The 27,750-nt window shown below is 44.5% G+C and overlaps 1 protein-coding gene across 2 annotated transcripts in view; it reads right to left on the bottom strand.

Annotated features, from left to right (window-relative positions):
- Nucleotides 1-27,750, bottom strand: part of SDK1 (sidekick cell adhesion molecule 1) — a 352,886-nt gene that overhangs the window by 12,692 nt on the left and 312,444 nt on the right. For both annotated transcript variants that reach the window (XM_065732888.1, XM_065732887.1), the window contains 6 exons: nucleotides 27,357-27,458; nucleotides 12,360-12,475; nucleotides 10,805-10,991; nucleotides 9,819-9,956; nucleotides 6,654-6,815; nucleotides 5,763-5,888 (listed from right to left, as the gene is read on the bottom strand). In XM_065732888.1, coding sequence (XP_065588960.1) covers nucleotides 5,763-5,888; nucleotides 6,654-6,815; nucleotides 9,819-9,956; nucleotides 10,805-10,991; nucleotides 12,360-12,475; nucleotides 27,357-27,458 — 831 coding nt within the window. The remainder of the gene's footprint in view (nucleotides 1-5,762; nucleotides 5,889-6,653; nucleotides 6,816-9,818; nucleotides 9,957-10,804; nucleotides 10,992-12,359; nucleotides 12,476-27,356; nucleotides 27,459-27,750) is intronic.

A 27,750-nucleotide genomic window follows, 5' to 3' on the forward strand; every position in this document is an offset into this window, starting at 1 on the left:
AGGAAGGCTGTGATAACCTCTGCATAGATACTATTCCAGTGCAGGAGCTTTGAAAGAAAGCCCTCTGCACTGTGAGATTCAAGCACCAGCAGGACTCCTGTAGCTTGAGGTGTTATCAGCGTAACAATAAAGCAGGAGCCAGCAGCACTACCCTTAGCAACTTGTTCTGCTGCTGCAGTGTGAGGCCAGAACCTGTTCTCATTTGCTTTGCATTTACCCGAGTGTAAACTAATTGGAGACACTGCAGCAATTTCCAAAGCTGTGTTGGTGTAACAGAACACAATTTGGCCCTTAGCCTACTTCTGTGCAACAGGGAATAACAGCAAAGATGGAGTGGTTAACACTGCAGGTGCATTTCCATGTGAATGTTTTAACTTCGGCATCCGCAAATGTTGGGTTTGTGATTTGTAGCGTGCTGCACATCGAGCAACACACACAGTGACTAACAGCCCCCAGACTACTTTCTGATCATGAGGATTGGCAGTCTCAGTGGTTGCAGAAAGCAGGCTGGAATGTTATTGTTCCAGCTACATCTGAGAAATACTAAAGAACAATAAAAACAGGTAATTCTTCTGTCAGGCTTAAAATTCAGACCAACGCATTATTCGCCACCACGATCAGAGCATAATGAAGTTATCATAATGTACCATTGTTATATATTAGTTGGATATTACAATGGCTATAAAACAAGAGATAAAATATTGACTTCTCTTTTACAGGGCGATTGAAGGCTAGATTATTTCTACCGTGTAAACTTAAAACGTGATAAAAAGGGAGCTTGGAATTTAGCTTATCTGAAAAGGGTGGAGTGAGGGATGCATTTTCAAAGTTAGATTGCTGCAGCCACCAATACTAAGAAGATGCATCTCAGACTATAAAATATTGCTATAATTGCTAGAATTGCCTGAGCTTTCATAAACACATTTGTAAACAGCAATAAGAGAATTTGAGCCCATTGTGAATTGTCAGAAAAGCAATTTGTTTACACTGAAAGCTGCTTAAATGGGGGAAGAAAAAGCAACAGTAAAAATGAATGTTCAACACTCATTGCAACAAATACAACTGTTCACATACACTTGCTTGCTTATTTGCTCAAACCTATCAAGGTGCACAATGCAGAGTATCCAACAGACCAAGAAAGCATAAATTTAACCACTCTGTGAGGCTTGCAGTAAGGATGTTTCTCCCACTGATGATGCCAAGCAGATGTTATACACAAGGTCGTTTGTGACTTCCCCAGCTCTGGCCAACAGAGCTTTTAATTAGAGAGCCCCAATTTATCTAATTCCTGTTCAGAATACTCAGGCCCATCTTACAGACAAAGATTGCAATCGGGTATATCCAAACTAAAAGAGACATTTTATTTCAGTCGCGAGCTCTGCAATTAAATATTGAACACAAACCTGCGAATTCATTCCCCCATCCCTTCCCCCTCCCTTAAAACTAGGTTGGTTCTAAATGTCAGAAGTTCAGCTGAAAGAGAATTCATTAGAAGGCCACCTATGATAGTGAAGATCGGCCTTTAAGTTCAGTGGAAAATCATTAGTATACCATACACAGCATTTTCCACTCTGTTTTGGGAGGAAAGATGAGCATGCTGTGGTTGGGATACCAACTGTGTATTAATCCATGGAAGACCCAGATGTCAGGGAAAGGCAAAGCTTTCCAATTCCAGACCAAGTACCCTTGTGGGGAGATGCTGACCATTCTGGTGAGGTGCAGCCCAGGCACAGCAGCTACACTCTAGCCTGGTTTCACAGGGATTTAATTGGGGTCCATATAAAACTGCCAGGCTGTAATGAGGGCTCCCGGCTCTGGTAACTCTGGCTGCTAACAAATGTTATCTGTGCTGCAGCTGGAGAGATGGAAAGCTGTCAGTTATTTGGATCTTAAGCACCAGCCTTCCTCCTCAGAGAAAGAGGAGGGCTGTGCTGTAGAACTTTCTCCTAATTACACATTAGCAGGTTTATGAAGGGAGAAGCAGCTGAGAATTAAGGACTTGCTGAATGCAAGTAGCATTCCTCCTACAGAGGGCAAAATTAAAATGTGGAAGCATTTGTCAGAGGCAAAGGGATGGATTATCATGCAAACTAAGGGAAGGACAAGAATGGGAAGTGAAGGCTGACAAACTGTCAACCTCAGCATGTTGCTTGTGAGCAGAAGCGAACCAAAGGCCCCATGGCAGATGCCAGCAATGCAGCTGCACCCTTCACTTTGAATTTACTGACTTCTGCTGGTTTGTGTCCACGTTTGACACTGCATTCCCTCATTTGTTTAAAAATAAATAGAAAAGGAAGAAAATAAAAAAAAAACAAAACCAACAACATTTCTCAAGACACCAGAAAGAAAACTGAAGTGAGATCTGCCCTTGGGGTGTGGGAAGTGAAAAAAAGCATTCGTGGGAAGGACAATCCTCACTCCAAATCGACAAGTTCTTCCCCAGAACGTCTGCTGCTTTCATGGAACTGATCATCCAGGGCAACAAAACACTCCTCAGAGCTGTCAGCATCCTGAACTCATGATGTGTGGTTGATCTGAGGTGTAGCTGGCCTGCTCACACCAGCCAGAGTGCTAGAGGTGGTATTACTGGTGTTATTATTAAGCTGCATGCCCAGAAGTGAAACACGGCACGGAGAAAGGAGGCTTGGAGACGATGCATGGTTGGGAGAATAGGGGCAAACTCATCCTCTCCACTCCATCAGCAGTGCTGGGAACCCTTACATCGATGTGCCATTTCTGTCTTTTGTTCAGCACGTCGAAACAAAGGACATGATCTAATACCCACTTCTTAGCCAGCCAAGTGGATGTCTAGGGAGTGCTTTCTATGGCAGTGACACGGGCCGCTTAATTGCATTTCTTGTAATGCAAAAGGAGCTAAACTGGAATCCATTTCTCCAGGGACAGATGAGTTGGAGGAAAAGAAAAACACTTCTGTTTCTGTAATATCTTCCTCTAGCACAGATCACCCTGGAAAAAAATATTAGTTTGCCTGCTCCATGCTGGTGTCTGAGTATATTCAAAATGCACAGGAGATAGTCAGCCTGGTCACCTGCCATAAATCTGGGAGAGAAATGGGGAAATGAAATGAACAATCTCAGTTGCCCGCTGCCACCATTGCTAAACCCAGCAGGGCAGCTGGAGGCCAGCAAAACACAGTGGGGCACTGAAAAATTTGAAGGGAAGTGACAAAAGCAGGTAGAGTTTGCCATTTATGACCGAAAGCCACCCTCCTACTCTGATGGAAGAGTCTTGGCAGGGAGCTACAGCAGGGAAAATGAGATGATACAGCATTTAACGTTTGGGGTAATGAGGCCTATAATAGATGACACTTGAGATGTGAAATACTAAGGTAGTGGTATTGCATTTAAATGTTGGCAACAAGCTAAAGCTTTTCATCTGTCTGTTCAATGTCCCTTTTTTGATCTCAGAAGGATGAATATCTTCTCCTTCCTTGATTTTATGTGAAGGGCACAAGTCAATTGCACTTCTCTTGGAGAACTAGTACTTAAAAATAAAGGTTGCTCCAATCCATGTTCTCCTACACACACCAATCAACACGTAGAAGCAAATTCATAGAATTATATTAAAACAGAAACAGCTCTGAATGGCCGGCCCTGACAGGAGGAATTAGTTCCCTGCCTTTGTTAAGCTCATAATTCAAATTTCAAACTCTTCCATGCAGAGATGAGGAAGAAAAGCGGCAGTGAAAGGAAGCTGCCACTTGTGTGAAATAAGCAAGTGCTCCAATTAGTCCTCTCCTCTCTTGGATCACATTTCACGCTTTCTACAGCTGCAACCAGAACTAAGGGTGAGAATCCAGCATACAAATGGCTAGTTCATTTGCTACAGCAGCATGAATAGGATTAAAATAATCTGAGGAGGAATTAAATGCCTCAACAGTCAGGTTGCAAGAGCAGGAGTATAAGACCTCTTCTGTGTGCTTCCAGGATCAGTGGCATGAGGCCAGCTGGAATGACCCAGGGTTAATGCAGCTCAGACCTGCCTTGGAAGGGCTATTTTCTTCCTGCTCAAAAAGAGTGAACCACAAATCCTACATCCTTAGACAAGGACTGTGAAATGTTCGTGCACATCCACAGGTGAGACAAGTCCAGGAACATCGGATGAGTTTATAGTGCTGCAACTCACACAAATTTGAACATGGGATACAGGTTTCCCTCTGAAGCAAACTCACTTCAAAAACCCTGTCTGGGGAAATGTAAGCTGGTAAGCAAACCTCAGTGAACAGTTTTGGTTTAACTTACTAACACTGTTCAAATAAGAGAGAGAGCATTTTCTGTCTAAGAAGAAAAAAGAGCAGGGATCAACAAGCTGATGTAAGGCAATTGGAAGCACTGGGTGGCATGCCTTCATTAAAAAAAACAAACAAACCTGAGATCACTGGGAAATTCCAGTGCTTTGAGAATGTACACATTTTCCTTCATTTTGTTTTGAAAAAAAAAAACAAAACACCAAACCACATCATGTTAAATGACAGAATTTTGGAAGAAATCTTTGGGTTCCTGCAGAGCCTCACTACAGAATAAGTTCTGCCAAAGGCAAATATGGAAATCAGCAGCTTCATCAATGATCACAACAATTTTGTTATTGATCTAGTTAAATACAATTAAAATCATTGGTTTTAAATGTAATCTTACATTCAAGATGCATACAGGAAAGATTTCAGATCCTTTATATAATTCAAACAGATAAGCATTCACATAATCAATATATAATCAAGCAGTGTGGGCATCTAGAAGTGAAAAAGGAAAGAACAAGCAGCCAACATGGGTATGTCAAGTATAAATCATGTCTAATTTCCTCCTGTGACAGGGTAGCAGACCTTGTCAATAGAGGAGAAAGAACAGACATCATCTATCCTGACTTCAGCAAAGCTTTTGACATCATGACATTCAAACATGGCCTACACGAAACAAGTATCTGGTAGATGCATCAATGGCTGGAAAACTGTACTTGGAGAATGGTTATCAGCACTTCTGTCAGAGTGGAGAGAATTTATCAAGTGAGATTACACAGGGGTCTGGCAGTCTTCGCTGATTTGTTAATGGCTTAGCTACCACAAAGTGCACACTTGTTAAATTGCAAGGGGGTACAAGCTGGGAGAGGCTGCAGACAGGCTGGAGCACAGGCCTGAATTTAAAACCATCTTCTCCAACTGGGAAAATATTGTTGCAGAGGGCAACTTCAGTTAGATGTAACTGCCAGAAACAACAGAGCTTGGGAAAGCACCAAGAAAAACAGCGGTGGTGAGGAACCTCCTCTCACACACTGATGCCCTCCCTGCAGAATGAACGGGGGTAGCCAGGCATGCACGCTGCTGCAGCCCTGGCCTGGTTATTAACAGTGATTAGCTGTAGTATTCTGCTGCTGAAGGATAGATTTTTGGTCCTCAAAAAGCAGTCTGCAAGCGTTTAAGTCCTTGTGTGTGAAAGATGCTGTAAGCATTTAAGTGAGTTTTAATTATTAACTGTGTTGGTTCATCAGTTGGATGATTTACCAGTGATGTACCACAGTGGAAACTAGAGCAGTTAGGGTAATTTTCTGTGACTATGCCTAAACAGGAGAAAATGTGACAACCCACGTAATACATCAGCAGATTTCGTACTGGGCAGGAACTGCTCTCTCACAGAATTCCAGTAGCTCACTGGGAAGGACAAGAGCATCACCACTGTGGGATGGGTTTCAGAATGGGCTGAAAGAAGGGAACTCAGAACACCGAGCTCTCCATGTTTCCCATGGCTTACCTGAGGGCCGTGCCTCTATAATGTACCCCGTTGTGGGTTTTTCTCCAGAATCTCCCTCAGCCCATTGTACCGTCAGCCCAGAAGCAGATTTTGTCACGAGAATTTCCTGAGGGGAGCCGGGAGACCCTGAGGAGTGAAATGATAATAGCAAACGTGGGTGTTACTGGAGATGTACTTTGGTATTCTTCATTTCTTCCCCTGATAGAGGAAAAAAATAATCGACATACATTCAATATCAACCACCTCAGTAAGATTCTGGCCTAATTTTTTACTGGCTCGAGTTATACAAGTGTGTCTGCTAAGAAGGAAAGGGGAAAAAACAGATATAATTGGAGGGAATTTAAGTTGTTATGATTATCTGGCATCTGTTAGCACTGATCAAATAAGAAAACCAACTGTTTCAGTACACACACTGAACCAAGCAGGGAATGCTGAAATTCAGGCTCTTGGCATGTCAGGAAACCTGTAGACATCTCCCTGTGCATAAGCCAAAGTGTCAGGAAGAAATAGTTGTAAACTCTTCCTGTTTTTACACACAGGAATCTCTACAGAGCCATTCCAGCTCTGACTCTCTGGATAGCACCCCAACCAGAATTCTGAACCGTGGTGGATGTAGCTTTGAACTCCCTGGGTAGCCAGTTTGCACTATCATTTTTTCACAGTTTTGTTTATTCACATCAATCTTTTAGTTTTCAGAAAGGAAAAGGAAGATATGTTTTTCATGGGCAGGTGTGAAATCCACTGAACCGTGCCCTGAGCTCCTCTGTTGCGATTCTGTGATTCTCCTTGGCTTAGAAACCCATGTTAAACCCTAAGTGTGCTGTACCCTGCTATTGGGCTGCATTTGCTTCACTGATCTAGCTCCTGACATGTTTTGATGGTTCTCCTTACCTTCTGCTGGCCCAGCTGTGACATTGGCTTGCAGTTCAGGTCCATAGGCAATGGTTCGGGCTTGCACTCTGAATAAATAGGTCATGCCCTTGGTAAGATCTCGGACCTTCAACCAGCGTTGCCAGTTCCCTTTAATGTCCACAGTCACCACCTTACTGACCCCTGGAATAGCCACATGGATGAAAAATGAGAGAAGGTTGCAGTGGAAGAAAAAGAAAGGAAAAAAAAGAAGCTTATTATATCTAGATGGTAAGTAAAATCATCTAACAGTTTGCTAAGAAAGTATTTCTTACAATTAGCAGGAGTTTAAGTAGTGATAATAGCCAATTTTCAGCACTGATAAGTATAATTAGAGTTTAAGCTTGATAAGTGGGTACTGACAAGAAAAAAAACCTTACAACACAACTGGGAAATTACCAAGAGACTACATGCAACTTCACTAATTACTCCGGGAAGAGAGGAGGAGGTAAACGAAGAGGACTGCAGTGTTGCAGATTGCTTCCTAAACAAGCACTTCTCCACTCTTTCTTTGCTGAGAAACCTGCAATGCTGCCTTGGAGGAAGACATAAATGAGGCTCCGGGTTCTTTCCTTCTTGTCCTGGCACTTGCACCATTACCAAGTGAACGCAGAAGGAAGGACAAATATCTTGCAGGTAGCTTCTGGGCTTGAGTGCCACTGCAGCAGGGGATGCAGCCAATGCACTATTAACTTGGACAAGGCTGAAGCCTTGACTTGTCTTTCAGTCTTCCCCACTCTGAAGGATTTTTCTTAAATGGATGAATGAAAATCTAGTTTTCACCGAGAATTTCTAAAACTAAGCTAATAGAAGTAATTTGATACATAAAACATTTAACAGAACAAACAAAAAATTAAACTGACAGAGTCCTTTTGGCATTTTCTGGCCTTGTAGAGAAATGCACACGACACATTTCAAACTAAGTTCATATGAAGTGGGAATATGTTTTCCCCAGTAGATAAGGCTGTCTGCTAGTTTTTCTCCCCCAAGAATGCCAAAGAAAGAGGTTTTTCGATCTGGGTGCTTATTTTATGCAAATCAAGAGGCCTTTTTCAGCTTTTTTTATCAGTTAAATAAAGAATAATGCCCAAGCGATTCCCGCTCAAAGTTTTCTCCCAGACAATCTATAATTCAGAGAGCCTTTCCTCAGTTAACGAGGAAGCAGTAAAAGTGCTCCCTCCTTCCCTAGGTGTGCTATTTCATTTCTCAGAGACAAATCAGGAAGCATTTGTCATTTCAAAGTAATGCTCCAAAAATAAAATAAAATAAAAAATAAAAAAGAAACTGTTAAAAAAGGCTCCAGGGCAATTTTGTTGTCTATTATGGTGTAAAACATAACACCGTAGAGCTTAAACAATATAAGGTCAAACAGGGAGAAGATTGCACTGTGGAACAGACGCTGGCAGCAACATTTGCAAAACACTCAGGATTTATATGGTGGCTTGCAAGAGAGAAGGTGGGAGGTGTCACGATGCTGAGGGGGCTCAGATGAAAATCACAGCTGGGAGAGAATTCAGCAGTCAGCACGAGGGGTCTGGCATGGTGCACTGCAAGCATGGAGCAATGGGAGGCCTGGGGCTGGGAGGACCTGTGGGGTGATGGCCTCTGGCAGTGGCTGTCCCCCAAGCCTGATGGCATCCAGCACTGCCACGTGCCCCATCTTCAGTGACTTGGGCTTTGTCTTGCCCTCGAAGTAAATGAGCTGAGATTTTATATCTCTCTAAGGAAAATAATGGCTTTCAGGGAGGGGTTGCTTACCATGGAAGGAAAATAAATGTATTTGATGAAAGAAAAATCTTGGTATGAAAGAAAATGGGTAGAAATTGGAGAATAAATTTAGGCAAAAAATATTAATAAGAGGAAAACACTCGAAAACTTCCCCGCTTGACCAAGTCTACAGAGGGAGGAGAGACAATCTGGAGTCAGAAAGCAGAGGTGGGGAAGAGAAGAAAAGGAAACAAAGACTATGAGGATGTTAAGTCAAATGTGTACAGAGAAAACGATCCAACAATTCCAGATTTTCTGGGGAAATAATGTATTCTCAGACACTGTGTAGAAATGAATATAAGGCAGGAAATACCCAGAGAGCCCAAACCTCCTGCACACCCTGTGCACATTTCTTGGTCAGAACTGGAAATGCTTTCTGCGTTAGTTTTTTTTCTGCTTGGATCTGCCGACCATAAAGGCTGAAAGTGCTTTTAGTCTCATGTTTTCATTTCTGAGTATAATTTTCTCAGTGCATGAGACAGGGATATTCAGACAATATAGATCTCTATTCCTTACAGAAGAAGCAAATATTAGTGATTGATATCCTTATTTCTCTGGAAAAAAAAAAAGTTTAAAATGGATCGGCAATGGCTGAAATCACTCTCCCTGCTGTCACACTGCCAAAGCTGGACATCCTATTGAACTACTGGCAATCTACCAGAAATACAAAAACATTAATGCAGCCATCCCAAAACTGTGCAATCTTTTCTGATTCAACTTTGAAATTAATTCATGTTTGTTTTCAGACAAGTGGCCAAATCTTTTTCTGTTGCTGTTTTGCAAACGAGTGAAACGCCTGTGGCCTTTGCAGTGTTGTCTTCAAACTCCTGTTGGGTTAAAAATTCTGCTTGAAAACTCCGTGTAAACAGACACGACTAAATCTCTATCACAGTTCTCCTCCCCTGTCAGAAGCAGCAGTGGTACCAGTGATGACTAGCACATTTGATGCCTGGGCAATCTCTGAGATAACAGAAGTGACACATCATGTGACAAGCGAGACGAGAGAGCCTGACGACTATTCTGGGATGGAGCCCACTCAGCAATTTGAAGGTGCAACATGGGGAGACAATCAGGCACTCTTCAGCTGACTTTCCTCTTCTTCCACACGGGATAACAATGGCAGTAAAATGACTTTTCAAATCATGCAGAATATAGTTTGTTCAAGAAAATGAGAGAGGACAGACAAAAGCTATATTCCACAATATTACAGTTTTTGCTGAGCAGTTTTGGCAAAAGCGGAATTGTTTTACTTACCCTCTGCCACCTGGCTTCTCTTGGAAAATGGCAGAGAGCAAGTTGGAAATTGGGCAGAGATAAAAGGTGCTACAGTGCTTTTCTGTCATTTTCCCATGAATATGTATGATTGTAGGTCTTTCTTACCCTGGACGGGAGCCAAAGGCTCATAGACTACTCGATAACCCTGCAGGACTCCATTTGCTGCTGTCGGCTCGCCCCAAGACACATTGAGTGTCGTGGAAGTGATTTCAGAGAACACCAGGAAGCTGGGAGCACTGGGTGCTGAAAGGAATGCAAACGCGTTGAATTGCAGCAGGCGTAGTCAGTCTGATTTACAAACATATTATAAAACACTGTTTTTTGCCCATGCTAAATCTAAAGGAAACGAAGTAAGAATGGGATTTATGAATTGTATCAAAATTTCCAGGAATCAATCAGAACCACAGATTGTCTTCCCTAAGCAAAGCAGCTACTGTGCTGCAAAACTGGAGCTCAGCAGCAAGCAAGGAGCCACGACAGAAGGAGAAGATTCTCACAGGAACACTAAGTTTGGCCTTTGCTCTCCATCTAGCTGCTGACTATCAGAAAGCTTGCAGCATTTTACTGCTTGCTCTCCCCCTGTCATGGTTAGTGGAGATGCACTGCAGAAGCTGAGGTTTCTTGAGCTAACTCCCCCACAAGAGCAGGGCTGAAGTGCAGCAGGGCACTAAGGGAGCACTCAGCCCCAGTGCTCATGTGCTTCTCCTGGCAGCCACTGCCCTCGTGCAGCTCAGTCTGATGGCAGGGCTTCAACATGAGGAATTGCACACACTTCTCTCACAGGACAGCTGGGGAATTTCCAGGCACTGCTAACAAGTTCGGATTTTCAGATGTGACAGTGGAGGCCCCAAAGAGACCCCCAGAGCTGCATCCTGGATCAGCCTGCAGAGGGGCTGGTTGTTCTGACCATCTGTTCCAGCTCCAACCCCCTGCTCCCCTTCCCACACATTTCTTTATCCTTTCCCCCCAGCCATCACAACATAACGACCCAGCAAAAAGCTAACTCCAAACAGCAGTGCCCTCCCGCACACCCCACACCCCCCATTGGCTACCAGTGACTAGCAGACCCATGCTTTGAGGTGGCCCCTTACCAGCCTGGTGTGTCCTGCCCGCCGAGGGTCTGCTCCTGGGGCCGTCCCCGGCCGCATTGAAGGCAGAGATGCAGACCAAGTACCGCGTGTGGCTGGTCAGGTTTTTGAGGCGGACAGTTGTCTCAGGGAGGAAAAGGACCTTCACTTTCTCTGTGTCATTCTGGACGTCGCTCTCCCAGTAATAAATCTGTTGGAAACAGTGAGATGTTTTAGCAGCTAGCTTCCAAACATCCCAGCACTGCAGCTGTGCAGATCAGCAAGATGGAGCAGCCTTGCTCTGGACTCTCCGGTGAATGGCATGCTTACACTTTTCTCCATGTGCCTGATCTTTTCTTTCCCTTTGGCAAATTACCCCGAGTCCAGTGGCCATGCAGTTGAGTACATCATTCAAAAATAGAGCACAGGCTGAAGAATATGGCCTGATGACAGCAGACCTGAGCTGCCAGAAACTCAGCGAGGAGAGGTCAGTCTTTTAATTCTCCCTGAAATGCTAGCTGCCTGTCAGCACTGGCACCCTGATACGACGATCCCATAATTCATTTGCCTTTCTGAAAAGGGAATGAAGATTTTCCCTAATGCTCCTTGTGATACCCTTCTCCGTTCTTCCGTGCACAATTTTTATCCTGATCCCATAAAATTAGGCTTGGAGAAGATGATTCCAAGAGAAAAGTGGTGCCAGCCCTACTTATTGGACAGGCCTGGCAGTGTGCACATTACAACAAGCCAAAGCAAGCCAGAAAATGGAGAGAACGAGCCAAGGCAAGACTCTACCTTGGCTCTACAAGGCAAGCTGTTAGAGCCATCTATATACATAGAAAAGAAAAAGAACATGAATTGATATATAAGGTTGCTTGCTACTGCCAAGAAGGGATGCCAGATTATTCACATTGGCTTGACTTTTCTTCACTTATGGGTCTAAATTCATGGAGAGAGGCAGAGCCAGACGCTGAACACAAGCCAAGCTCTAGTGTTTGTAGATTTGCCCATTTCCACTCTCTGAGGGTCCATTCTCATGCCGGAGAAGCTAAACAACATGCCTCTGCAACGTGCTCATCTCATATAAACCAAATGCAATTAATGCTATGATTTAATTTTGTTAAAGTTAGGGAAATGAAATAAGTCTTCTGAAATCTGACCTGGCTTGGGCTTCTAGTTTGGAGAAAGTTCTGCTTTTCCTAATGGCTTTGGAACAGTCATTAGGTGGAAAACTAAATTAGCTTTCTCCAATACATTCCTTGCCCCTAGCTTTTCTGTTTTGGTTGCTTTTTGGAGCAGATAAGTTGCCCGCATAAGCATAGCTGCCTCTCTATCTGCATGCCCTGTCTTCCCATGCTCTCTTTTCTCTGAAAATAGCAATGAGCTTTTCCCTTTCCTCCCCCTTCACCCCATCTCATTTCTTTCGATTTTGGGACACACTGCCATTTCCATACTGCAGGCTGAATACTGCTTTAATTTGCCTTGTGCAGTGAGGGCAGCTGTAGTTGTAGAGCCATCTCACAAGTAATAGCAAAGCCAAGCAAGGCAAATGAAACCAGAAGAGAAATAGAAGCATTGCCTTGTAGCCTTGTATGTTCCCATTTTGGCTGTCGGCAGGAGGGGGGTCCCAGGTGAGCTCCAGCTGGCTTGCAGAAAGGGAGTTTACTTGGATGTTCTGAGGGGCCATCGCTGGTGCTGGAGAGAAAGGAGGACAGAAGAATTAATAGTGACAAGCAGAACTAGTTCATATCCAGGCTGCAATTTTCCATTTGTAGAAGGACTGAGGACACTCTGTTTACGCCGCGAGTCAGCTCGCAGAGCCAGCCCTGGAGGTCTCCGTATCGCTGGGAAGTCTCAGGTATAAAGCAGCAGCTTGCAGGGACTGAGAAGCTGCTGAGCCTCCAGAGGTGATGTTCTGTGTCACACAGACCGGGTTAGACATTGAACAGACTCAATCCTGTCAGCAGCTTTGGGAAATAAAAGAGAATTCTTTCTTTATTCTGTGGTAATGTTTCAGGTTTGCCTTTGGCAGCAACATGGTGCTCCTGAGCGACCCATCTTGAAAGCAGCTGTGGGGAGCAGTGCAGCCCCCTGCCCCACCAGCACAGCACCCTGCCCCACCAGCCCGGCCTCTGGACTCAGTGGCACATCTTTGTACCAGCCCCCTACCAAGGGCCAAGGCCAAAGCACATCACCTCCAAACCCAGACGGGTACCAGTCAATCTGCCTCACATTTTATGTATGACAAAATGGCTTTAGCTTGCTCCTGGTTAGCACTCATCTCGTATGACACACATATACAGAACAGACCTCTTAGGCTCCCGTTGGCACTTTTTGGCATTGTACTCTGCAAGAAAACCAATCTTTGGCTTCCTTCGAGTGCACCTGGGTCACACCAGCTCTACCTTCTGTCAGGATGCAACCTGGTGCTGCTGGATTTTCTTCCCAGTGGCTGCTGGCGATGAGCTGCCTCCCAGCCCGGCAGCTCTTAACCAAACAGCACATGTTCTGTGTACAGAAGAGATGCCCAAGTGTGTCCTGCTCCAACTCCAGAAGTGGGAAGGGACAGGCAGGGCAGAGGGCACACTTCTCCTCTCGCTGTGCCACAGCCTTCACCCCGACTACCTGAGAAAGCAGCCTCTTTCTCTCTGCCCGTTTATGGGCCATAAATAGAAGCGATAAAACATTCCCCACTTGAGTAAGATAGCCCCAGTTATCTGTTCCTCTGGAGACTTCCTTCTTCAGAGAGAATGACCTTCATAAGTCACACTTTCCTACCAATACTCCCTCCCCCCAGAGTTATAAAATAAAATAGTAATTAACACCCACTCAGCCTGACACCAACTATTTATTTTGTTCTAACTGTGTGGTTTCCATATTATCACTGCCCACCCTGCCGTTAATGGAAATGTTAATAACCAGCGCCAGGTTGTTGTGACAGATGCTTGGGCTCATTATCAGAAATTCTTATTTACCGCTCCATTAAACGACAGAATCGCACAAAAAAACAATTCAATCAAAACTAACTGGAGGAATTTTAACAGCCACATTAATAATCCAAAACATAAATAAAGTTAATGTCTTTTGCATGTTTGCCACTGGCAACTCTATTGCAAAATTATTGCTGTACAATTAAAATGTGAAAGGTAAAATTGAAAATAGCCATTATCCCGGTGCCGGGTGAAAACTATCTGTTTGTTACACCTTTTGTTTCCTTTCTGGCTGCGTGTGGTGAACACAGGAGGTGGTGATGACCGCCAGCCCAACCCAGCAGCCACACACTGGCTGGTTGCAGGAGTGCTGCTGCCCAATGCTACTGCTGCTCCCCTGCTCTCTGAGGCACTGCCTGCACTCAGTGGTCTCCCCAAGCATCTCAGGGCTTTGTGACCTTCCTATCACGCATCAGAGCAATGGGGCCAGACCGACTGCACAATGCAAACCTGAAAATACACGGTGGGGATTTGCAGATGGTGACACGCTCAGGGAAATGGGAATGTGTACAACCACGGAAGAAAATGGATCGCTTTAGCAGTGTATTTTCTTTTCTGGGTGGTGACAGTACTGGCTGTCCTGAGCTGACAGCTTCAAAGTGCTCTCAGCACTGAGGTCTGAAGTGATGTCTGCAATAGCATTTTTCTTTGGATCCTATGTGCCAGCCTGGAACAATTGCTGCTTCCGAGCTGTGACCATTAGAAGAGTCGGCGTGTGCAGCCTGCTGCCACAAAAACACCATTTTTTCCTCAAATCCCTTTTATAGAGCACGTCTAAGAAACACAATGGTTAAAAACTGCCAGTGATCACTCTCCACTGACACCCGCACTGCTGGAGCTGCACTTTTGCTGGCGCGGAGGTGGAAAATTTGATGGGAGGGGAAAAGTAAAAATGATAGACTGCGTGCAAAAGACATTTCACCACCACAGAGCCTCGACGAGATGCAAATTGTGTTTGCTTTTGTGCCCCGCGAGTCCGTCCCTGTGTTCAACTTTCAAAGGCTGACGCGCACAGGTTTCTTGCTGGCAGCGAGGGACGGCAGCACCGTGCTGTGCTGCTCACGCTGGCTGTGGCTCTGAGCACACGGCGAGCGTTCCCACATGGGTAAAATGAAATGCTTTAAAGAAGAGGAAACACATCCCTGAAGAGTTTACCTGCTTGGAACCCCGAGCCATTTGCTGAACGTGCGGACAGCCCGTGCCAATAGAAGTGAATGCATTTCAGATGTGAATTCAAAAGCCTTTTACCTTCTAGGAATGCGGTTCAAGATTACTGAGCTCTGAATTCTTTTTTTTCACGGCTGTAGCAATCACTAATACATAAAAGCAAGGTTAAAGCTGCATACCTCACACTGCTTCAGGTGTTAGTGACATTATCAGCTACAGCAGGAGTGACACGAAGCCTGGAGGGCCCAAATTCAGGTCTTGGCAGGTGGAAAGCATTTCCCTTTCCCCGAAAAAAATGCATATATTCATGAAGTCTAATTCTCTGCATGTATCCCGCTTTGTTATCTCACGCAGATATTTGCAAACATTTCTTCTCTTATCTGATCTCAATTCACCTTTAAGATCGTCTCCTTGGCAGTCTCTCTCAGTCAAAAAGTAAGGAGGGAAGCCTGAGCAGGTTGTGCAGTAATTAGTAGAAGTAATAACAACAGCAACAACAACTAGTATGGACTGGAATGATGGCAGGGCTGACTAAGGACAATGAATCTATCTGGAAATGGAATGAGAAAGAGTAAAAGTGAGTGCATGAATAAAGTTACGCATCCAAATCCACATTTAAATATATCACTGTCCTCATTTCTCAGTGGAACCAAGTGCCTCCGCTCTCTCTGCAGACAATTTGAGCTTGCAAATGCTTATAACCTTTAAAGAGAAGGTGCTTGAAATCCCCAGTGGCTCTGCACCAATCTCCACGCTCTGCTGAAGGTTCACCTTAGTTTATCTCCCGCTTGCCTGGGATATTTGCTCTCTGGGCTGTGTGACACCGATGGCTTTACATCAGTATGAAAGTACTATTCCTTTTCTTAGTGACAGTTGCCACGATGCTCTGTAGTGCAGGTAGGCTACAAATCCCCGTGATTCATCGGGTAAACCTAATAGCTGTTTTTTATGAAGCATTCCTTGCTGCTCTTACATCTGCTCGGATTTCTGGCTAGTGAAAGGTTTCTCCTCTACCGACTTTTTAATTATTTCTATAACACCAATATTATGTCAGGGAATCATGACAAGCATGGGACAGGATGCCCTGGTACTCGTGCCAAATAAATAAACAGGCAGGACAAAATAATAATAATAATAATAAAAGAAAAGACATATATATATAGATATATACACACATATATATATATATATATATACAACCATGGAGAAAAATGCAGTGAATGAGATCAAAGATTTTCTGTGCATCCGCTTGATCCCACAGTCCCAAGCAATCCCAAACAAACTCCTGTTCTATAAAGACCTCTGATCCTTTTCTTTCTAGAGAGCATTTTGCCTCCAGTTCATCAAAGCAAGCTTTTGTGAACGGGCCTGCCTTTATTCCCCAGTAATCAATATATTTGCATTTTGGTTTTAGCACCTAGAGGCCAGAATCTCATTGCACAATGTGTTGCATAAACACAGAACAAAGAGACAGCTCCAGGCCTAAAAAGCCTCTAATCGGTATTTCTGCACACTGTAATGGAGGGTGGCTGTGGCATGTTCTAGCACACCAGATGTAATCTTATCTACCTTCTCTCTGCAACAAGGGAGAAGACAGAGCAGAATTCAGTGTAGCATATGCTCTCGATTAAAGCACACACACGCAGCACCTCCCAGGTTTACACACGGGTTCCTGGCACACACAGCCCTGGAAAATTGAGCTGGAAAGGACTGGAGAGGGCTCAGACAATCCTGTGTCACGTTGGGCTCAGCTCTGCTGTTCAGAAGTCTGTGTGATCCTGGGCACTGACCCCTTTCCAAATTTCTCTGCCATGGCTGCACAGACACTACCTATTTAAATCTTAACACGTACTCCTGGGTTAGGTTTGCTTTCTTAATGTCTGGCATCAGCCATCCTTGCTGCACTGGTCCTGTCCCCGCAGCAGGATGGAGAGCATCCCTCCTCCCTTTGCAGCCATGCAGAGATAATCAACTGTTACATGGAGTATTAAGAGCCAAACACAACAAAACAAACAGAAGGCCACAAGATAAAATATCAGAGACAGATAAGCACAATGGGCAAAGCCGAACACGAGAGATTTTCTTGCAGTCTGGAATTTGAGAAGAAAGGCAGGGATGGTCTCTCCCAAAATAAGGAAAAAAGTGGTGGATTTGCAGGTGTTTGCAGTCACTCCTTCCACCAAAGAAAAGTGGTGTGAGAGAAAAGGTCTTCAGTGCTCACTGGCCATTTTCTTTCAGTGCCTGTGAAGGAAAGGTGGGAGCAGGAGCTCTTCTTCTGTGCAGCAGTGCTCTGTGCCATCAGGAATGCTGTGTGAGCTATGCTGATTAGCTCAATAACAATTAGTTAATTGTGCTTCAAAAACAGCAACTGAAGCTGCTTTCCGCTGTGACAAGGCAGTACAAGCTATATTTAGAATGTAAAAGATGTTTCCCACCAATTTCTGGCTGTTTTAAGCAAGGCTGCATTTTGTGATGAAAGTACACACGTTTTTTTTTTTTTCCAAGGGCTGCACGTTGTGGGGCTGCTCAGATGCATTTCAGAAGCACTAAGATGGGCAGATCCACATTCAAAAGCATGCATGCTGACACCCTTAACGCTCCAATACAGCCCTGTTTGCTGTCACTGGACCTCTCTTACCCAGGCACCAAACCTCTGTTTGTTACCAGCTTTGATGCTCTGACACATGACGGGAGTTTGGGGAAAGAAGCAATCTGTTCTCCCCTGCCTTGAAGAAGAACAACCTCCCATGGGGGGATAGCTGGAGTCATACAATCATAGGGGTTGGAAGGGACCTCAAGAGATCATCGAGTCCAACCCCAAGTCAACCAAGTTCCAGTAGGGAATAACCCCTCCTTCAGGGTGTGGAACTAGGGGGTGGTTCACAAGATTGCATAGATCAGAGTCAGAGAAATGGGGACATTTCTTACTGTATGGTGGACCATTGGAAGTCCATGTCAGACCAACCTGAAAAACAACCCTCTCTCCCTTGTGAAAGCTGATGGAAGGGAGAGTCTAATTGTAGCCACAATGAAAGATAAACAGACAAATGTACCTTGGTGGAAAAGAAGGGATAGACAATGCATTGAATTTTTAAGGGTATTAAAGTCATGAACAATTGTAAATAAAAGCAGATGCTACTGAAACCCATTGGTAACATGCCCAGCTTCTCTGCTTAGCACTGGGAAGCCTTGCAGTATTGTCTAGGTGTATCCTCACCTTCTGGAGAGGTACACAGAGGGATGCAGGTGGCTAAAGGAGAGATCACATTCATCACATGTATTGGAAAAAAAAAACACTGAATGAAACAAGGACCAGAAATGGACTCAGACTTGAGGAGGTTATCTGCCAATGCCATTTTTTCAAACCAAGGAGGCAATCATGTTCTGAGGAAATCTCTATGGATATGACTTATTCATGAAGAAGCTTTATAAACTGGCAAGTGAATCAAGCAGAAGTAATTCTCATCCTCTCCTTCACCATCTCTTCCAGCAGTGGTGAAAACACCATTGCTGTGATTACCAATCTTTTAACGTGAAGATTTCCCAACCAGCCACATGCAATCCAGGGTGTTCTTAGGGCAGGCACAACCTGATGTAAAGAAATTAGTGTGTTCACATTACAGTGAAACACACTAAACCACGGTGGATGTTGCAAAGCAGTACTGTGAAACAGAACCCCTAAACAGAAGTTACACATTTTGAACCTGAAGGCCACAGTTCTACTTAGCAAATAAAATCCTAAAATAGGCTATCACATTGCATACTGAGATTATCCATCATGAGACCGAGAACACCTGACCCAGAAGTAAAGCTCTTTCAGAACTGTAAGACTGCCTCTGGAAAGGGCATACCGGTGGTTAAAGCAGGGAGGGGAAAATAATAGAATAGGCTTTTGTTCATTATTTCTTCTGAATCAACAAGGATATGCTCACACATAGGCAGCCCATCAGTCAGCAGGGACGGACCCGCGAGCAGGAGCAGCGAGAGTTTGCACCGGGGAGGTGCAAACAAACATTCAGGTGTAAACCTACAGCTGAAATCCCTTCTCCCTTCCAAGGTAAATTAGAGATGGTTCCACTAAAGCTAGTGGAGCTAACCCAGCGTGAGGCTTGTGTGAGTGAGAAGCAGCATCAGCTCTGATGAGTGCAGGACTCAGTCCCAGGAATGCACGAGATGGTGAAGAACTGCAGTGCCTGATAGCAGACGGGCTCCTCTCTCACCTGCAGCAGGAGTGGGAGCAGCACTGCATGGAGAAGTACTGCTCTCAGCTCTCTCAAGAAGTCTGACCATGAGAAGGGCAGCATTCCCCGCTTCTGACCATCCCCCTGGGCTCCCTGATTCCCAAGAGCCCTTCTCCTCTGTTCACAGGTACATTCCTCTCATTATAACTTATTAATCCCACATGTTGATATCATAATATCGTAATTTCATGGCAGCAGACAAAAGCACTCACTTAATGTTCCCTAACTGCGAGACCTACTAAAGCCTAAGAAGCACTGACAACTCCTTTTCCTCCATTAAGCTCAAGAGAGCATGTAATTAGGGTGAATCTTCACTGGGTACCACAAAAAGTCAATCTGAGCAGGTGAGATCTGCCACTGAGATAACCTTGCACTGCAGGTTTTGAAGTCGGGTGTTTGACCCCCATGAGAGTTTAAATTAGGATTTACAGATTACAGTGCTTGGGGAACCCCAGGGAGACCTTGGAGGACTGTGATCTCATGGTCCTGGGGAGCCAGAGTCTAAATCTACACCTACACTTTGGACTGAAACTTTTCTCCTGGCTCATTTTGCACTCAGAGCGCTTTGTGAATTCATTTCTGCTGTCTGTCCTGTGCCACTGACATCGTGCCGGTGTCTGGATTGCTGTGGACATCATGTTTTAGAATTACTGGTAATTCATACTAGAAATTGCAACTTCTTATGCTTTCAATCTACAACAAGCAACCTGAAACACCTCCAGAGCCATGATTGACGACGAGTACAGCAAACAGATGTCAGAAAAGAAAACCAACTGTGTTTCTCCACAGCTGGCTTCACAGCAAAGCTGTGCAGAGGAGGCAACGCCACAGGAGCTGAGACCTGTACAGAAAAGCCTATGACATTTTGCTCACATATCCCAGGACGAAGAAAAACAAGCAGAGCAGGACCGTGCAATTAGAAGGGACGCATACTTGGCTGCGAATATCCTTTAGTCAAAAATACTCCAGCTCCAGCCTGTGTCTGCTTGAATGTGAGTTATCAACCTGGGGCTTCCCCACTTCCTTACCAGGGCGATTTATGGTCCGTTTTACTTTACTACGGATGGCTCATGTTTTCGAAAGGAAGGTTAATTTCTTTGCTTTTAATGGAGTAGCTCTGCTGCTGGCGCAGTCAGGCTTTGCATACACGATCAGGCTTTCCATCCCTCTGCCCTCTGTGCAGGGATGCCCCCGCACCAAGCTCTTCACGGGCCATGGAACACTGCAGCAGAACCGCCAGCCGCCCATTTGTCCTACCACTCCCACTGCTGCTTGCACCAACTGCAGAACAAAGGCAAGAGTCCAGATGGTGAAGCTGAGAACGGATAGCTGTCTGTCTCAGGCTATGGGCAGAGCTGAAAATCGACATGAAATTGTTGGGGTTTGAGACAAAAGTTCATCATTTGGGTAAAACGTCGCATGACAGTTGCAATCTCACGCCACCCTGGCGGGCAAGAGCAGTGCAAGAGGTAAGGAAGCTCAGATGATCAACATCTGATTTTATTTTTGCTTGGACAGAAACATCTTTCCTACACTGAGATGTGATAAAAAGAGGCAATTAAACCAGAGCTAAGCAGGAGCTGATGCACTGTTTAAAGCATTGTGCTGTACCAAAGGCTGCTTATGACCAATATTAACAACTTAATGAGCTGTTAATGAGGCGCACATTCAGCTTTTACTTGCAGCATGAAAACATTGCAAATCATTTTAGGGAGCTTCTGGATAGTCAGTGGAGAATTAAAGATGTCAAATAAGCCCATCAAATCTATGTCTCAATCTGGACACTGCTTTCCAGTGCCTTCTCTTAAAATTCCTTTTCCTCTATGGCAGAATAACTTGCTTTGACAGCAGTACGGCTCTCACTTAGACTTTGCTTCCTTCTGCCTTGACATTAGATTTCGGTCTCCAGAGAGCTGCAGGGATGTCTTTTTGACATGTTGACATTAAGGACACTTCTTTCACAGACTCACACTGGCATGGTTACTTTCTGTTTTGCTGCTATAAGATCAGCTACTGAGCTATGTTACCAAATTTGGAAGTTTTAATTACGAAATCTTTGTGCTCATCTATAAACAAATTAAGAACTTAAAATTACCCTTTGAAAATAGTCCGTTGGAGTAGGAAAGGGAGCTGAGGTTTATCTAGAAAATTCATATCCATAATTCCCAGCAGCGCAGCTCCACCAGTAACAAGGAACGACTAATGCTCTAATGTAGGCACACTTTAGTTTGTTATTTTTTACTGTTCTGTCATAGCCCTGCAGGATTAGATAATGCGACTGAGTGCTATCTATACTGCTATTACCACCAGTGGAGCTGAATTGATGGGAACAACAAATCCACACTGGACTTGCTGCAATCAAGCCCCACATGGAAACCATGTATAGAGTGAGCCTGGAGTTTAAAATCCAGCTTGAAATAGTGACATCATCTACCCAGTGGCTCTCTGAAAGGGAGTGCTGTTGGGGTACGTGGGATATAGCCATAATGGCTTACAGCAGTGCAAGAGAAGCTGAAAAGAGGTTTATTTTCTGTTTGGAGTGGGAAAGATCTCTTCATTTTTTTTTTCACCCCACCTATATAGGTTCCTTCCTATAGGTTTCCTTCCTTGCTCTGCTTTGACATTACTCTTTTTTTATTTTTTATTTTTGTGTGTGTGTATTTTTGGTGAATTTGGCTTGGATCTTTAAGCTCAGTGGAGAACTCATGTCTTAAGGAGCAGGGCACTGGGGACAGGATGAAAACCCAGCATCACGCCCAGAGCAGGGCATTCCTGCTTACTGCAACAGCTCAGGCAGATTCTTTACATTGAAGTTAAGGGAAAAAAGAAAATATTTTGAAACAGCCATCCATCCCCCAAAAGTAACCTTTCCCTGATGTTTAGAAGTGTCAGTAACTGAAATGCAAATACCCTGACATACCACAGGTGTGATGCTATTAAAAGCGCGATGGGAGGTCAACCCCTTTAAATAAAGTGGGAGAAAATGAAGCCTGTGGTTTACTGTACTTGTTTCCCTTAGCTTCCTCCCTCCCCTTTTGTTTATCAAGGGAAGATGCTGTCCCTAGGCTGACAGGTTTTAGACTACTGCAGTGTTAACGGCCACGACAGTCCTTCCCTGCCCTCCTCCAGTGGGGGCTGGGATGGAAATGCCCACCCAGCTCTTCCAGCCATGCCAGCAGCAACACACAGCTATCTGCATAGGCACAGCCAGCCACGGAGGGACAGGGAGCGTGTGTCCCAGACAGATAGGAGAAAACAGCCAAAGGGCCACAGCAGGCTGATTGAGGCTGCCAGCTTGAATGTGTTGAAATGTTGTCATTCCTCTTGTAGGCTCTTAACAAGGAGGCACAGGGGACTTCTCTGTGCAGCATCTTCTCAGCTCCATTCAGGGCAGAGAAGGAGAAACGGTTCCATGCTACAGGAAGGGGGGACCTGAGGCAGTGCTGTGGGTCTCCTTTCTCCACAAAAGAACCTATAAAGGGGAGGTGAGGCCACACAGGTTGTGTATATTGTGAGCACACAGCATCTTCAGGAGAGGAAAACACTCAAAGACAAAGCAGCCTTGCTCCAACAACCTTCTCCAGCATTACCAGGAGAGGCGCTGCCTGAACACAAACAACCAGGTTGGAAAGGACATGAGCTCTTTGCTAGAAGAAGCTCACAAAGAGAAATCAGTCTTTGCTTCCCTATGAGGCTCGCTTCTCCTTACCATGGCTCCTTCTATTTTGCCTTCTCTTCCCCAATTCAAAATCATTGCTTTTGGTCTTGGAGCTATCCAGATAGTTTCTGCTCCTTGCTTGCAAAACACCAGCTGCTTCAAGTGCATCCCCTGCTGTAACTGCAAGGCAGAGCCTCCAGGTGTGGGTGCACAAAACTAAGTTTGGGAGCTTCAGGAGCAGCTGTGGAGCTGCAGGCAGGGGGGGGGCAGATGGAAATAACTGAGATAACAGCAAGAAGAGAAACATTTGCTGTGGCCTCTGTGAGCTTTGCTCCAAAGGGGTAAATTCATGTTTATGTAGAGGATAAGAGAAGAGAAACAGTCAACTCTCTGTCCCAGTCTTGCTCTCTTCTAAGCCAAGGTATCACTCGGATGGAAATGAGATGGGCAGGAAACCTGCTTTCCTGAAAGATAATGTTAGCAACCAGAGCAGTGTTTCAATGGAGGACTTCTAAGAAGTGGATCTCTGTCTGCCAGCGCTTTGCTCCTTCCCCTTGCCTCTGCAGAATGGGCTCTCAGAGATCATTATTAAAGAGAACAACAACAACAAACCAGCCTCATCAGTTCCTGTGAATTCTGAAGGTCACCAATGCCACCATCAGTTATAATGACACACATCACTCCCTCTTCAGACAAATGGACTTACAACCTATTTAAAGGCAAGCATCTCTCAGAGCACTTCACCCCTTCTGCTGCCTCCTTTCCATACACACACACTCTCCTCCAGCAGCAGCTGCTGGAAGAAATTATGAATTCCATTATTTTTCATCCAGAACAGCTTTGCAGTATATGAGAGAAGCACTGGAGGCTGCAAGCTCGTTAGCACAGGAGTTGTATTGCCGCCTTCCATTTTATTCACCAGCCCAAATTAGGTGAAGCATGCCTGCCCCAAACCTGTGCTTTCTGTTTAATTAAAATGCAGGTGGTGGACTACCCCGAACTCCAGAGACCACCACACAATCAGACAGCGACAGTGACCCGGTAGAATAATGCTCTTGATGTAGGAGCTGCTCTAACAGAGCCTTAATTTTAGTCAAGCAGAACGGCACCTCTGGTAGCAGCTGCATTTAGGGCCAGGATGATGATCAGCACAGCTTCTTTCTGCCTTCCCAATCAAAGCCAGAGTCCCTGACAGCTGAACTGCTCAATGAATTAACCAGGCGAGAAGGGGGCTTGCCAAGGGGCTGCAGCTCCCTTCTCATTGCTGCGAGTGGAAGCTTTCAATTTATTTTATTTTTTTATTTTTTTTCTTATTACTTTACATTTTTATTTTTTATTTTAATTTTATTTATTTATTTTATTGCTGTTTGTCAGGAGATGCAAGTGGTTCTTTAACGAGCAGGGCAGAGCTGCTGCCAGATCTAAACAGGCAACGTTCTGCAGATCTCCTCCATGCAGGAGAGGGATGCAGGGGCTCAAGGCAGGTGAGGGAAGCGCTGGCACTGCTCAGACCCATCAGTGCAGCATGGGGACGGTTTATTCTCCACATCAGAGAGGTTTGTACGTATCCAGACACGAAGCCTTTGCTGTTTTCATTGAATGGGACAAAACTGGTGCAATAAGAAAAAAACATTTGCTCCATCTACTGCAAAAAATACCAACCAAATCAAACCCAAACCTGCTCGCATCAATCTTCTTATATCACCTGGCATCTCAACCCTGTTACTTGGACCTGGAATCTATAATTGCCATTGGCCCAAGCCCGTGAGAACTGAGAACCTGGGACAGTGCTTTGGGTATGGCTCAACAGCATGCTTGAAGGATACTCCATGATTCGGGATTTTTTCCTTGTTTAACTTGCAAAACTGCCAGAAGGTTGGTTTTAATGGTGTATTTTTATTTTTTATTTTTTGAGTCTGTTAGGGAACTCCAATGCCTACTTGAGTTAGTACCATAAAAATCCAGATACAACAGCAGGAGCATTTTCAAGTTTCACAAGGGAGAGCACAAGAGCAAAAGAAGGGTTTGGGATGCTCCTGCACTGTTTATCTGGCTGGGCTGTTTGCTGTTCCCATCCCACACAGCACTCCAACCATCATTATGATTTCTGGATGCTCCACGCTGTACAAAACGCCACAGACTGCACAGAAATGGGTATTACCCCTGAAATGTTACCTAAAGCATTAGTTTACCTCAAACCACCACATTCCCCCAAAGACACGTGCTGTATAATCCTTTTTACAACTGCAAGGTATCTTCTTACACCTACTGGAATTACTGTGACTCTTATAGCACAGTGAAGCACAATTTAGCAGTACTTGGGCACAAATTATCCTTCAGACCAGGATCTGGTCCGCTTCAGTCACTTTGTGTTCAGTGCTACACTCACATTGTCGGTGGTTTTTGCACTGTCAAGGTGTTCTCTACTTTTTACATGGGTGTCCCACCATCAGAGCTTGGCGGAGCCATTTTTTCCAGCTTGCTACTTATCTGACTTTACCACGGGTAAGAACATCAAGCAAACAATAACAACAAAAACTTGCATTTCCGCAGCACGCTTTAACTCAAAAGTGTCACAAATCAATTTAAAACTTAAATTGCAGCACCAGCTCCAATCACTTTGCTCGCAGTATAAATCACAGCCATCTCCGGAGGTGGAAGAGGCAGTTATATAACAAAGCATAATAACTTCACACTACAAGTGTGAAAATCTGCAGGAAGATCCTATGTTCATCACTTCTACTGCATGGACCCAAATTGCCCCTAACCAGAGATAGAGTCAGGATCTCTGAAAACCACACTGAGTCACGCTGCAACCTCAGAAACACCAGCCCTGCCTGTGAAAGAAAGTCTCAGATTAATTAAGGTTGGAAAATAACCTCTGAGACCACCAAAGTCCAACTGTTGACCCATCCCCACCATGACACAAAACCACATCTGCCAGTGCCACATCTCAGCGCTTCTTCAACACCTCCAGGGACCCCACCACTCCCTGTGCAGCCTGCTTTCATCCCGAGTTTGCCTCTTCCACTGTACCATTCCCTGTCTGAGCTGCAACAAAGGAGACATGCCCTGTGTGGTTAACATACACGATGCACCAGCACCACCTCCTTTCCCCCAGCTGACTTTCTGTGCTTTGTACATGTGTAGAAATGCGGCTGTTGGCTCAGTTTGCAGCAGGGAGACATGTTCTGAAACAAAAATCTATTTTGAAGCTGGATACAGTTGGCTCCACCTGGGGCTTCCTTTGCTGCAGTTACTGGAAGATATTGGAGCAACAGCAAACTAGAAAACATGTGAGTATTGCCAGCTGTCTCCAGAACCACACTACCCTCATTAATTTATGACTTTTCAAGGAAAGATAGTGACTGTCGTATGCTAATTGAAATGCACAGGTTAAGCAGTAATTAAAAAAAAAAAAAGGGAGGGGGGACTTTACTTAGTTTTGAGCAACAGAATCTTTAGTGAAAGATAATAAATGGTTTTAGCACTGAGTTTGCTAACTTCTACATCTTAGCCTTGAGACAGAAGAACAAAAGTGCAATCAGATCTGTTCCCAGCAGCAGACTGAACAACAGGAGGGAGCGTGTTGCCTATTCTTGTTTTAAGCTTCAAAAGATGTTGCTGCAGAAATTGATACCATAACTAACAGCCATTTCAGTGCCAGAACCTCCAGCTGGGGTCACCGTAAATCCCGCATCGCCACCGGGCTGAGAGGAAGACATCAGCTATTCCAGTCCTTCACTGCTCTACTGGAGCCACCGAGAAGAACAGGCTCAGCTGCAGGTTATCTCTGCTTCTCCAAATCACTTGTTTCACAAAGCATTCAGAGGAGTGCCTAGTTAACACTCTTGTCCTGATGCCTGCCTCCGGCCTTCCAATGGAGGGATTTAAAATTGATCGGCAAGTTACACTTCATAAATACAGCCTGAATTCATGCACTACATCCATAATAAGGAGCAGCGTGAATAGTGCCACTGCACCACAGTTTCTGCAGAGGCTGATGCAGGGGTAGAAGTCTGCATGTTCTCGAGAGTAACCTTCAACTGCAGCTCCAGAGCTAGCTTTAAACCGGACACAATATCTTCTTGACATCAAGAGCATAAAAATACAGCAAGATGTGGTGCACAGGCAATGTCTCTACACAGACAGTGATGAAATAAAAGAACCAGCTTCCCAAGTCTCCCTTGTTTTGTAGTTTTGTTTCTTTTCCCTTGTGGCTTTCCTATGCTCTACTTTTTACTTCTTTAACTTGAGTCAATTTTCCCCTCAAGCTAATTTGGTATGAACAGTCATCCTCCTGCAACTCCAAAAAACATTTCCTCTTTTTTTCTTTTAAATTCACCTTATTCCTGTAGACCAACTGGCTTTGAAAAGCTGAGAAGCTATTGGTGCCAACCTATTCCAGCAGAGGACACTACAGAAAACTGTTAGTGATAATGTTCGAGTCCTTTCCCAATATTTGGAGAATACTAGAACTTGTTGGAACTAAAAAATATATATGAACCAGTTTTACTTACCTGCTTCACCCACAAACACTTCCACTGGTGTGCTGGTAGGGCTCTCACCAATGACATTATATGCTGTCATTAACACTTCGTATCTCTTGTATTTCTTCAACTCTGAAAATGTAAATCATATTATGGATTATTATTTGTAGTATTTTACAGTATTGACCTATCTTAGTCTCAATCACTTTTTCATCACCACATCCCTCTCCTGAAATACTGCATTAGAACACTGCAATGGTGTGGTATCTACTTTCACCCCTCCTCAACATGTTCATCGTGGTAGGGTCTGCATGATTGTGAAAGATTTTTGCTATAAGATGACAGAATTTTCCAGTATTTTCTCAGTGTTGCTCCAGAAAGAAGGAACATGCCTGATGTTTAACTAGCTAGGGGAATATCTCTG

This window comes from Cyrtonyx montezumae, unplaced genomic scaffold (genome assembly GCF_038088225.1).
Source record: "Cyrtonyx montezumae isolate F1298 unplaced genomic scaffold, pur_monq_1.0 scaffold_16, whole genome shotgun sequence".
NCBI classification, from domain to species: Eukaryota; Metazoa; Chordata; class Aves; order Galliformes; family Odontophoridae; genus Cyrtonyx; species Cyrtonyx montezumae.